Source organism: Falco rusticolus, chromosome 1 (genome assembly GCF_015220075.1).
Source record: "Falco rusticolus isolate bFalRus1 chromosome 1, bFalRus1.pri, whole genome shotgun sequence".
NCBI lineage: Eukaryota > Metazoa > Chordata > Aves > Falconiformes > Falconidae > Falco > Falco rusticolus.
The window spans coordinates 18252565-18265476 of NC_051187.1; the positions used below are offsets into that span (position 1 = coordinate 18252565).

Here is a 12912-nt window from a genome sequence, read left to right on the forward strand (position 1 = left end):
TAGGATAATGTTTTTAGTTACACAGTGTGTTACCTCCCTTTCACTTTAAAATTAAACTTAAAGGTTGACAGTTTGTGGGAAAATATGTTTTTAAGACAGTTGAAAGAAAAGAATGAGATGGCATGCCAGACAAGGCCAGGCATATGCCCCAACTGGAAGTGGAACTGCAGCAGTCTGTATTCTGCTAGCTAGGGTCCAAAAAAAAAAATCAAAAGGGACACTGCGTGGCAAAACCAATGCTGTGAACTCAGCCACCGTTCCCAGTGTTTGTATTAAAACCTCAGCACTTGTATTAGAACCTCAGAACATGTTCAAGGACTCAATAACAGGTCAGGCTAAGAAGTTTTAAAAAGAAAAATAAAGTAAAAATGGGCAGGGGAGGGAAACTAACTACCCTAAATATCACAGACAGCACAGGGCACATGGATGGCACAACCCATTTAAAGCACATTTCTACGAATCCATCACAGATACAGATAACTGCAGTAAGCACAGTTCAAGATGAACTGGCTGTTTTAAGGTTAATTCAAGACTGTACTAGGCTGCTTCACTTTCAGGAAGCATTTAGTTTAGCTGTTCTCGTCCGTGTTCCAGAAATGCATTTGAGGTTCTTTCCAGCTCAGAACATCTAGCACATTACAGATGTGTTTACATTTGGAAATTAGCTTCAAAGAAAGCAAGTTTCTAGGAACATTAGTCAAATCTGTTGGGAATGAAAGGCAAGCTCCAACCAATATAGAATATTAAAGCAGCAGCAGATCACATTTCAGGAAGTCCCAATTGTTCAATGTTTCTGTAACAGCTGTGGCCATATGTGAACCATAATTTGCAATCCTATAAATGCCTCAAAACCTAAGCGCATACATTAAAGCAAGAAAAGATAAGTAATTACTTGCTCTATAAATCACTGAAAATACATAATGATAAATATTTGTTTCTTTCTACATTGTTCCTTTGCAACAACATCTTCCAGGACAGAATCTCACTTTCTTCCAGGAATCCCAAGGATGCCAAACAGCAACTCTGAGATCCCAATTTATCAAACTGAAAATTCTGCCAGCTGAGGATCACTTCACTTCACTTAAAGGACAACTGTGATGCATAAAAGAATAACATAGCTAAGAAGCATGGAAACTGCCCGTTCTCCAGTGACAAGAAAGAAGCTCAGCTAGTGGATTTCCACCCGAACATAGCAATCCCATGAATCAGAAATAGATGTTCCACAGCGTCAGTGCCTCCACTACACAACACACTCTGTACAAAAACAGCAGCTTATGGCAGTATGTAATGCTCAGCTCATGACAGACATTATTCATCACAGAACTGAGAGAATGTGTTTTCTGGATTCCCTTGGAAACAAAGTCCTTTCAAATGAAACTGCTCTCTTCAGAAACATGAAGCTGATGATTTGTCCTGTTGTACTAGCTCTCACCTGTTTAAAGAAAGCCATTCCTACAGACCACGCTAGATTTCCCTCAAATAGCATTACTCATCTTTTTTTTGGCTGATACACTTGATTAAAAATAATCAAACAAGTCACTAGGTTAAAGTCATAGTAAGTAAAGCGTGTTTCCTTATTGTATCTTGGATAATCCTGTTTTATTAAATCAGCAGAGCAGATCAGAGGTTTCACAATGAGATTTTCCCAGACTGGTCAAAAGTCCCATCTAATTCATACTGCAGAAGTAGTATTTTGCACAGTACTGGTACCAAGCTCCCCAGCCACATCTGGTCCCAACTCTAACTCATAACCAAACACTTCAATATCCCACCAATGTAAGGTTTAGTTCAAAACAGCTGAAGTTGTTCATCCCTTCACAGCTGCTCGGATTTTGTATTACAGTGCCTGGCCAGCCTGACTGGGAATGTGATCTCCATTTTGGGACCACATTCAGAAAATGCAAGTCAACTCTGTGGATGCATTTTCCCCTTCTAAATTATTTTGCTGCAAAATAAAGCTATCCCTGTCACCATTCCCTAGACTTGTGGTTTCTGTTAACTTGCTAAGCAAAGTGCTCAAAAATGAAAATATTAGTAAACCAGCATGTTTCAGATCTAACATTCAGGAATAAAGCTGACCTAGCAAGGTATTTTAAACCACTTCTTGCAACAGATAACAAATCCTTCAAATATTTACATTGACATACAGATCATAAAATTAATGCAGCCAGGGTTGCCCTGGCCTACCTTCTACCTAGAAAAACAATCAAGCAAAACTAATGTATGTTGTGTTGCAACAATTACAGTTTTGCCCAGCATACCTTGCTTTGTTGCTTAGTGTTCTTGACAAAAACCTGCTTTTGCTTCTTCTTATTCTGAATCTAGGTTTTACTTGCAAGTTGAAGTAACAGATAGCAAAGGTTAATAGGAAACCATTTTACAATTCTGAAAGCTAACAGATAAACCTAATAGAACGAGATTAAGAGACAACGTATTTGCCAAAACTTGCTGTGTTTTAACTCTAGACTTCCAATAGCTGTCTCAAGGAACGTGAAGTTCCAACCCAAATCACAGGCTCAGCGCAGTAGCTCCATTTAAAAGACATTAATTGAAAAAGAAGTCAAAACATCCATGGTTACTTCTGACAGCTGTTGCTAGAGCTCTAGCGCATTGGCAGAAACATACCCTAGACTTCTTTTTGGTTAGGAAGCCCTCCTTTAGAATAAGCTGAAAGTCTGCAAGGAGCTTAGGGTGCTGCCAAAGCAGAAACTGTGGCAAACAAATAGTTACTATGTTTTTGCTCCAAGTCTGTTGATTGCCTTTAGCTACAGTTTATGATTGGAGTCCCAAGAGCACGAATTAACCTGACAGCCTATGCACTACTATTATCCGATTAAATTTCTGATATGTTAATTTGTGCTATATTTGCTTTAAATTTTTTGGCCATGAATAGTTTGTTTGTTTAGGGTTTTTTAAGCATTAAATACATTTGGAAAAAGTTCTAATGATTAGTGGAAATGGACGGGTCCAGATATTTGTAAGGCTGTTTCTCACTATATTATAGGTACTTTTGCTTTCTCAGTGCACCACAGCAGCAGCTTCTAACGTGTTCAGCTCTATATCATCTAAAGGACTGAACATTTTGTTAGTTCTGGCTAAACGTTAAGTCTCTGACTAAATGTCACTTGACATGTGCCTGTCGGATTCAAATAGCATGCATGCTGCCAATTATTCACATAAAAGAGCAATCAGCCGTGGAGAAATGTACCACAATAGCCGTATCATTCATTTCTGTTATGTGAAATGCTGTACTTAACTAATATATATGGGAGGTAGTGACAGACACTGGAGAGACTAGCTTGCTTGCACAACAGAAAGGCAAGGGAAAACTGTTCACAGCACACCAAACATTTAACATGCTTGCATACTAGATCTTCTGAAACAATTCTGAAATAGAAACTATAGTATCTAGGCACAGCAGGTAAGCTAAGGACTGTGTAGTAACTCCAACTCTTTGGTTCTGTGGGCCAAAACAAATTCTAACTGGTTGTTCCTAATCTTCAACACCTACACTAGTGTCATTCTTTGCAGCCCAGTATTGTCCTAGCCAACCCTCCAGTTAGCATCACCTGCCAGATTGTATTTCAAAACCTTTACAATTTTACAGGGCAGGATTTTATTTTTTTTTTTATCTGAAAACTTTTCTGAACAGCATGTTTTCCTATGACTGTTTCCACACACAGTGAGGATGAATACCAACAAGCACAAAGGCCTTAATCAAGGAGCTGAGGGAAAAAATACCGAGATATCTCATTCAAAAGACAACAGTTCAGAAACAGCTATGATGAGGGCACAGAGGCAATCAAAGCTGCAAGACACCAAGATCAAGAGCACACAACAGAATGCTTGAAGCAAATGCCTCAATAAATACATGCAATACTACCAGACCAACTGGAGTCCTTGGGTAAACCAAACAGTAATATTTAATTCCCACTGGTAAAACAACAGGTATAGATAAATATAGTTCCTTCCATAAGCATCCCTAGTAAGAACTCATGGGCACTTGTAAGTAAAGGCTGAGGTGTAGGTACCAGAAGGACCACTGGCTTTGTTCCTGCCAGCTCTCACTGTTTTCAAGGACATAGCAGAAGCAGCTGCAGTTACTTTGCTACACACCAACAAGCTAAGACAAGAAACAATTTCTGTTCAGATACTGTTTCTCCAGTAACACACTAGAAATTAGTTCTCCCTAAACTACTGTTCAAAACTTCAGACTCCATACAGTGAAGACATAAATTCATTCTTCTAAAGCACTATCTCCAAGATACATTATAGGCTTTCATTCTGATGGCTGACATTCTAAAGAGGTTTTGAATTAAATTATTTGCTAAAACAGGCACTGTCTGGCACTGTGTAAGAGATTAGTTCTACTCAGCACACACTTGGGATCATGAACCACACAAAACTGTAAATTCACATCCTAAAGATAGCACATTCCAAATAACTTACTGATACCTTCATACTTCACTATAATATTTTATCCAAGGACCTCAATGTACTTTATACTGGTGAGTTGGAGATTATTTTAGACTCCTTTTGAGAAATACTGGGCTCCATCTCCCTAATTAACAGGATCTAAGGTTGATCGTCTTTTGCAGGATCAATGACGTGCCACAACACCACCATGGGAAAAGAGCTGCATTCTTGTACCATTTTAGAGATTCAGGAGGTTTTTATTCTTGAATGAAAGACTACCAAACTCTTCCCAAGAATGCAAGTAAAAAAAGTCTCAACAGGTTAAGTCTTGCTATCCATCTATTATATTCTGAGGGGTTTTTTAAGCATTTCACTTCATGAAAAAGTTAATTTCACATTTAGAGGTGAGCTGCATATCTTAATTTTGCAGAGCCCTACTACTGCAAAACATTTGCCTGTCACAGATACAGATTTCATATTTAAGTATCTCCAAAAATGCCTTCAGACTTAGAACCACTCTTCATGCCCTGGTGCATGCAGATCCCTGGCCTTCTGAGATGGCACAAATAATGATATACTCAGCTTACATAAAATGCCTAACTGTAGATCAAACCTGCCCGTGCTGCATGTAACCACCTTACAGAAATCAAGGACAATTATCACGCTGGCACCAGAACAAAAAATTTTTATGCCAACCAATGCACATACATTAATGGCACACCAATTCACTCGGGTGCGTCTCCAGATGAATGGGCATTTCTAGTAATTTAACTCAGTGGACCTTATACATATTAAGTAACATATCAAAATGGTGTTCATAGAAGCAGAACCAACAGCGATGTAAAAGGTTTTAAAATGTTCATGTACTATAAGCAGAATGGCTCACAAGTTCTCCTTGGATCTAATTAAAACCGTAATGGTGTATGTAGATTTATTACACTGACTTGTGTGACATTGGTCACAATCATGCTACAGGAACCCAACCATAAATGAACAGAGATGAAAGAGAAGGAATTTAACTACCTCCTGTGAAAACAATTCCAAATGAAGTCTTTTCAAATATGTAAAATAATAACTACCCTTTCATTCTCAAACTTAACAATATATGTTTCAAATTGCTATGCAGGGGTACAGCTTTAATCTCAAAGTACTGCCATTAAGTACAATAATTTCATTTTAATATTATGAGATGAAAAAAACATCTACTCTTCATTGCAATTAGTATACACTTTTTTTCACTTGTTTTGCCACTTACATAGCACACAGTCTTTTCTACCTGAAAACTTGCTACAACAATCAGTTCTTGGATTATTCAGCTAAATGGTCTGCCAAACAGTGCATCTGAAACCTGAGCATTTTCTTATTTCACACTGTCTAAGGTTAAGAAAAACTTCAGACCAACAGAACTACAAAAATAAAACAGACTGCCAGTCACACTGAGAACTTCCTACTGTGACACAGACTCCACTGGCTCCAGCACTGAGGGGGAAAAAAATAGCTTCTGTAACTTAAAAATTGCTTGAAATCCTAAAGTCTTATCTGCTGTACTATATCACTATGTTCACAATACTATGGCAAACAAAAAGGGCAGTACATGCTAGAACATGAAATGCTGAAGAAAATTAGTAGGTGTAACAGCCTACTAGACATGTGAATGCCTTGCATAGTGTTCGTTCTTGCTGGGTTACAAATTAATGTAATCATACAAGTTAATGATGTATAATATTTCACAAACATAGCCCTGTGCAGAAAGGGAAAAACTTATTTGTGCAAGTGTCACATTCTTTAGACCATATTTTGCAAAGCAATTTCTATAGAAGTAGCATCATACTGCCAAGCTTTATGTTTGCCATGAATGCATTTGAAATATATCCAAGGTTTGAGACACAGGTTTTCCCTTCTCTTTGCTTTAAATTTTCACTTTATTTAAATGCAATAGTCAGTGACAAGCAACAACACAACAACACCCCCTTCTCAAATGGAGAATACAGGACTGATCATTCCAGAAGTCCTGTCACTCTAAGGTTACTCTTTCCTGTGGCAGAAGAGAAAAGCATAGAAGTTATGTTTATAAATAACCTTTAGGTAAAGAAACCATAGACAGGTGTACAGCTTTCTTCCCTTGTGGATGTTTTGTACATAAATCAAGAGAAGCAAGAGCCTCTCCAAGGCTTAGACGATACAAAATGTTAAATCATAAAAATACCTATCTAGTCAACTACCCTCAGGTTGAGCTGCAAAGCTGAGTAAGTATTCTTCACATATAAACATCTGTAAATGATAAATCTGAAATTTAGCTGCTTATTCACACACCAGTGCCCTCATTCAACCATTCCAGTTTCTTTTAAGATGTCTGGATATACTAAATGTGGGATGCTGAGAGTTGATTTCCACTTCGCAATACTCAGGAAAAACTGGTCTCTTCAAGAAGCACAAAAGCCTACACTTTCCCTCTCAGAGCAGCTAGTATCATCCAAAATGCAGAGTTCTGAAGTCAAGTCCCAGGAGGGAAAACAGTCTACACATCCAAATGGGAAGCTGTGATGCACAGTCTGTTACTATGTGAACATCCATCTCTGTACCAAAAGTCAATGGAAGTTAGTAGCACCACAGGACACGTACACACAATAAAACCTGAGGCTGCCTAGCATGGGTCACGTGAACACAGGTTTCTATGGCTAGAGATACACATCTACATGTAAGCTGAAAACCTTTTAGGATGCAAATGTGTAAAGACACAAAATATTGAAGAAGGTCAAAACGTCTATTTTGCATTGCTTTAACTATGCAGTGCCCCATGGGTGGTTCTTCATAATTTTTTCATAAGTGTAACTGTATTTAAGATTAGAATTGAGCCCGGGAGATAAATGTATGGCTCTTATTCAAGCAGAACAAATGGCTGTATAACCTACATCACATCATATTTATCTTTACTCAACATTTGCAGGCCTTAGGATACAAAAAATGTACTTCCTACTAAGTAGAACACACTACCCTAGATAGGCTAGAAAACTAACTCCTCCACTTTATCAGACAGAATCCTGGGAATAAAAAGAGGACAATAATTTGAAACAATTTAATATTTATTTCTCCTACTTTAAAAGATTCAAATGTCTGCTTGGCTTTTATACTTCATCCTATCCTTTTGTACATAGGCAACAGTAATATATACATGCATAATCGTGGTGGTCTTCCTCCTTTGGTTCTTCCTCACCATGACTATACAGGGCTATACATGACATTTCTTGGTTACAGAGTTATCAAAGATGCTGCTCCTTTTCTACAACAGAGTAATTTAAGTTGACTTCTTAATGTCACTTGCTTCATCCCTTCAGATCAACTCCTACTAGTACATTTTCCTTCAAGTGTATTCAGTCGTTATCCACAAACACCCACTTTCCAATTAAATTATAGGGCCGGGGAAACAAGGCTAATTCAGGAGAATAGTTACTGCCACAGACAGAGCTCCCAGCCCAGATGATGCTTCTTCTCTGGAGACAGGACCCAGCTACACAAACAACCTCTGCAGAGGTTCTCAGGGTGCCACTTGACCCTGCTGCCTGGAAATAAATTGTATTCCTCACAGCTTTCAATCCCAAGTGTGTATCCTCCTTGTTAGACCAAGCCAATACGGTATAAGAGCATAGTGTGCTGAAGATGAGAGAACTCCCCTGCCACTGCTTAGGGAACGGGATTTCTTTTTCTAAATACCAAACTGATTATAGCAACAAAATACATGGCTATTCAAAATTTTCTACTTGGCATACATATATATGCATTGTACATTCATAAATAATTTTTAATGCAGAAAAAGACATCAAAATATATTTTACCTGGACATCATAGAGTGCTACAATATTTTCATGCTGAAGTTCCTGTAAAACAAAATATTTGCGTTACAAAAATAGCCTTTTAGTATTATTATTTTAAATCTAATATGCTAGGCAACAATCAAAGAGAACCAAAGTTTACAAAGAAAGGTAGCATCTTTTTTAGACCATCTGATGGAATTCGGAGGAAATCCCAGCTATTTAGACAATATTTACAGGAACAGGAAATTAGGCAATATCTTCAGAGGTTATAAAAACATTTGCTTCCAGAACTTATTTTCTATGTCTTGTTACAGAAAGTACTACAGCACAAAATCCTTTAATGAATATTGGAAAATGACTAAATTTAATTTTATAGTCCCATTCAATTTCTTGCTTAGCAGAGTAACCAACCACACAACGTTCAAGTCAACCTTACCATTCTACAAAAAAAAAGGAAATCAAACCAAGTAACACCAAATAAAAGTCACAGGACAGATTATGCAATTATTTGTAACTCCTCAAAAAAAAAAGTATCTGTCTTTGCTAAGTACTTGTAGCACACTAATATACCCAACACCACAATTTCTGGTACATAATAAATATACTAGAATATAATATATATATTAGTATATAAAATAGTGTTGTATCTCAGAAGGTTGGAAAGAACATGGAAAGAAAGCAGCCCTAATTATTACTGCAAAGCTACGTGGAAGCAGATACTGTTAACTGCAGAGAGCGGAGAATGCTAAGAGACCATCCAAGGAAACATTTCCATAAAATAGTGTTGAAAGAATAAACGATGCTCCATTTTATTTCCTTCTTTAGAGCCACGCTACGCATTTTAAGTCGATTAACACAACTCAGATGTGGGAAGACTGCTTCAGGAATCAAATTCAGCATGCTGATTTTAGCTTTCAAGGCATCTTCAAGCAAAGAAGGTGAAGAAAGATCAAAGACATTTTACCCTCAGCTATGACTTTTGTTGTATGCACTGCTTGGGAAAGGTGCCACATTAGCCATCCTGGACAAAGTTTTCTACATGTGCAATAAGCAAAGTGTGGAGACTGGTTCTACAACAATTTCCCACTTTTACCTATAAAAGCATGCCCATAGCCCTTTTTGAGACTGTTTCTATAACTAAAAATTATCTTTTTTTTTTTTTTTTTTCCTTGGTCTTTTTAGTTCGGGATTTCCCCTGGAAGTAACAAAGAAACAAACAGCAGAACAGCAATTACTGTGCTACTATCCATGACCTGGAATGAACTAGGTCAACAGTCTCTTTTCAAGTAAAGCAGCTTTAAAAATCACTGCAAATTAACATACCTTTAAGATTTTTATTTCTTTTCCAAGTAGGATTTGTGACTTTGACAAGTTCTTTTTGTTAATACTCTTTATGGCTACTTCCCAATCAGTTTTCTGGAAACAAACAAAAAAAGTATGGTCAGTTTTATACTCTTTTTAACTTTATCCAACAACTAGCTAGTAAAGCACAGGAGAAAAAGTTTCAAGATCACCCCTACTCTACCCACCAGTGACTACTGTGTCACATGACACCATCAAGAACTATTTCATTCCACAATAGCTTAGACAGCTATTAAAATCCAGCTGCAACTACACTACATTTTCACAGATTCCAAAGCTTTTAAAAAAACAGGTACATAATCACATCTTATTTATTTTTTGGTAGTGGTGCTATATATCTGCTTTTTAGTCCTCTCTCACTGACTGTGTTACTTTTACTCTCCCTTTAAGGACTTCCCATTTTCAGCCTTCTTATGCTCTACAGCTGAAAATTGCACAAGAAAACATCTGGGTTTTTAAGTAAAATTCTACATTGTCTGTTTATATGTTATCTAAAAATAAATTGCCTATTTATTTGTAAGGTGAGAGCATCTCTGTTGGCCTTTAAAGTTCCTGTTTTCCTTTCTCCCCCCCCTTTTTTTTTTAACCCCAAAATCACTGCACTGTGCCTCTCCAACTTGAGAGCACAGCCTTAATGTTCCAAGATGATAAATCTGGAGTTGTTTTCTGGAAAGCTGAGCACTTGAGGCACCAACACCAGAATAAACTCTCATAGCATCAAGAACCCATAACGTAACTATGAATATCCGGGGCGATTAGCAAGCCACGCCAGGAAACCAGACACCTCTGAATTTAAGAAATCTTCAGCCAATCCCAAAGGAGACGATTTTCCATTAGATCCCTCGTTATCCAGCGAGATAAACATGACCCTCCTGACAAACAAAGGGCTCAGCCTCCCATACAGTGCAACTCTCCGCTCGCCGTTATGGTAGGGAGCTACCAAACAGCAGAGGGGAGAGGTGGGAACGCGGATAGGTTGCTGGTTTTTTAGGAGGAAGGGGAAAAAAAAAAAAAAAAAAAAAAAGAGAGAGAGAAAAAAAAAGGGGGTTTATAGAAGCTGGGAGCTGCTCGGCTCCCGGGCCGCCGCGGGCTGCGGCAGGGCAGGCCGCCCACCGGGGGTGCCCCGGGCGCAGGCCCAGCCCCGGGCCCCGCCGCCCCCGCCCCGCTACCTCAGCCCACCCCGCACCTTTCCGTCTTTCTCCTTTTTTTCTCCCCAGACCTCCGTATCATGATAAAACTCCCCAGAGGGCACACACTCCCCCCCGCGCCGCCCCGGCTGTCACCCACCGGGAGGAGCTCCGCGGAGCGACCCCGGCCCCGGGTTGTGTAACCAGCCCCGCTCCGGCTGCGGGAGAAGCCCATCGCTGTTTACCTTGCGGTGGCGACCTTTGAAGACCACAGCAAAGGCTCCGTGTCCTATCAGGTCCTTCTTGCTGTACTCAAAGTCCCCCACCACCTCCATCATCCCTCAGCGGGGCATGAAGCCCCGGGAAGGAAGGAGGGAGGAAAACAAAGGGGCTCTTCCTCCAGCTGAGGCAGCTACAGCCGCCTCACGGCAGCCGGCGGCGGGGTGGGAGCCTGCCCCTCTCCTGGCTGCCCCCGGCGGCGAGGGCAGCTCCTCTCATACCGCGGGGGCAGCCGCAGACCCCCGGGCCGGCGGGGCTGCTGCAGGGCGTCTCCGAGGCAAGGGGCTCCGTCTGGCATGGGGAGGGTAAGGCGGGGAAGGGGGATGGGGGGGGAAGTCTCTCAGCAGCCGGGTGTGAGGGCACAGCGCGGCATCGGCGCCGGGACGAGGGGCCTCCTCAGCGGGGAAGGGGTCTCCACGCCCTACCGCTGCCGGCCCCCATGGCCCCGCCACAGCGGGGACTGCCGACGCCGCGGCCCCCCTCAGGGACCGAGCCCCAGAGCATCCAGCAGGGCGGGGGGAGGCGCGGCCCGAGGCTCCGGGGGTGGCTGTCGCTGTCGCCGCCGCCCCCCGAGCGGGAGGGGAGGAAGCAGCGAGGGTGCAGACGGGGGTCTCTCAGGCCGCCACCGCCTCCTGAGGCTCCTGCCACTCCGTCAGCGTCTCCCAAGCGATCCGCGAGCAGCAACCCCCAGCTCCGACTGCCCAGACCTCCGCGCCACCCCACGCATTTTATAGGCCGCATCGCGCAGGCCCCAGCGCTCGGCTGCTTCCGCCGACGGCTAAAGAGTGCCTCACCCCGTTTAACCCGGCGAGAGCGCGAGGCGGGGTCCCTCCGCCGCCATCTCCTCAGGGGGGTGCTCTGCCCCGAGTCCGGCCGCGCCGTCCTCCCCTCAGGACACCGCGGCTGAGCCCGCCGCCCCGTCCTCCCCTCAGGTCCTTTCCGGCCCCACACGCCCCCAACCCACCCCCGGGGTCGGGCCCTCAGGGACAAGGTGCGCGCCAAGCCCTGGCGCCCACCCCTCTCCTCACCTCAAGGCCGGGGCGGGAAGGCCAAGCTCGAGGTAAGCCCCCCTGGCCCAGCTACCACTTTTAGCACTTGCTGTATTTCACTTTAGCAGTTCTTTTGGCAGCCTCAGGCCCACCTGCCAGTGAGGACTAAGCAGAGGGGCAACCAGGAGAGTAGGTGCCCCGTCAGCTTGCAGCCCTCAGCACTGAGCCAGGCAGGGCAAGTGCCATGAGTCAGGCAGCAGCCAGAGGCGGGAAGGCAGGTATGTGATCCGTGTGTCCCACCCTGCCTTGCTGACAGGGCAGCGATACTGCTTACCCAGCAACTCCAGGGTTGCACCCTCTCAGCATGGTCCCTGCTCCATTAGTAAGTAAGGCTCTACATCAGATCTAATACAGGGAGCGCCAATGAATTGAGAAGCAATGGAGGAACAAGCATGCAAAATGCTGTAAGCCAAAGACACTTCAAGTTACTTGCTCTCTTTATAAGGAAAACAACGTCTGTAATTTACAGCCTCTGCCCTGCAGCACTTTTAGGTCAGCCTGGGGCTGTTTACAGCAACATTACAAACATTAAAAAAACCACAACCAGCCACCACACACCAGTCACATGAAGCCTTTGACCTTCACCTACAGATCTACATAATTGCACTCCTTCCCTTTGCTTTCCATTCCTCACTGCTTTCTGCCCCTGTCCGTGTTCTCCATCTCGACATGTCCCAGTTTCACCTATGCATGCTCTTTCGCCTGTCCCAGACCTCCCCTTGGCACTTTGACATCACAGCAGCGATTAACCCTCCATTTGACACAAGGTGTGCCTTGGGATCACAAAGGGCAGAGCCCTGACCCCACAGAGCTGTGCTGCACCTTCTCTCACATTATACAGGGTCTGCTTTCAGTGCCACTAGACTA

At 42.4% G+C, this 12912-nt stretch overlaps 1 protein-coding gene across 1 annotated transcript in view; it reads right to left on the minus strand.

Annotated features, from left to right (window-relative positions):
• Positions 1-11709, minus strand: part of ULK2 (unc-51 like autophagy activating kinase 2) — a 40259-nt gene extending 28550 nt beyond the window's left edge. Inside the window, exons 1-3 of the mRNA XM_037372332.1 lie at positions 10963-11709; positions 9552-9644; positions 8250-8291 (exon numbers count right to left, since the gene is read on the minus strand). Of these exons, the coding sequence (XP_037228229.1) occupies positions 8250-8291; positions 9552-9644; positions 10963-11055 (228 nt within the window). The 5' untranslated portion in view covers positions 11056-11709. The remainder of the gene's footprint in view (positions 1-8249; positions 8292-9551; positions 9645-10962) is intronic.
• Between the last annotated feature and the right edge of the window lie 1203 nt (positions 11710-12912).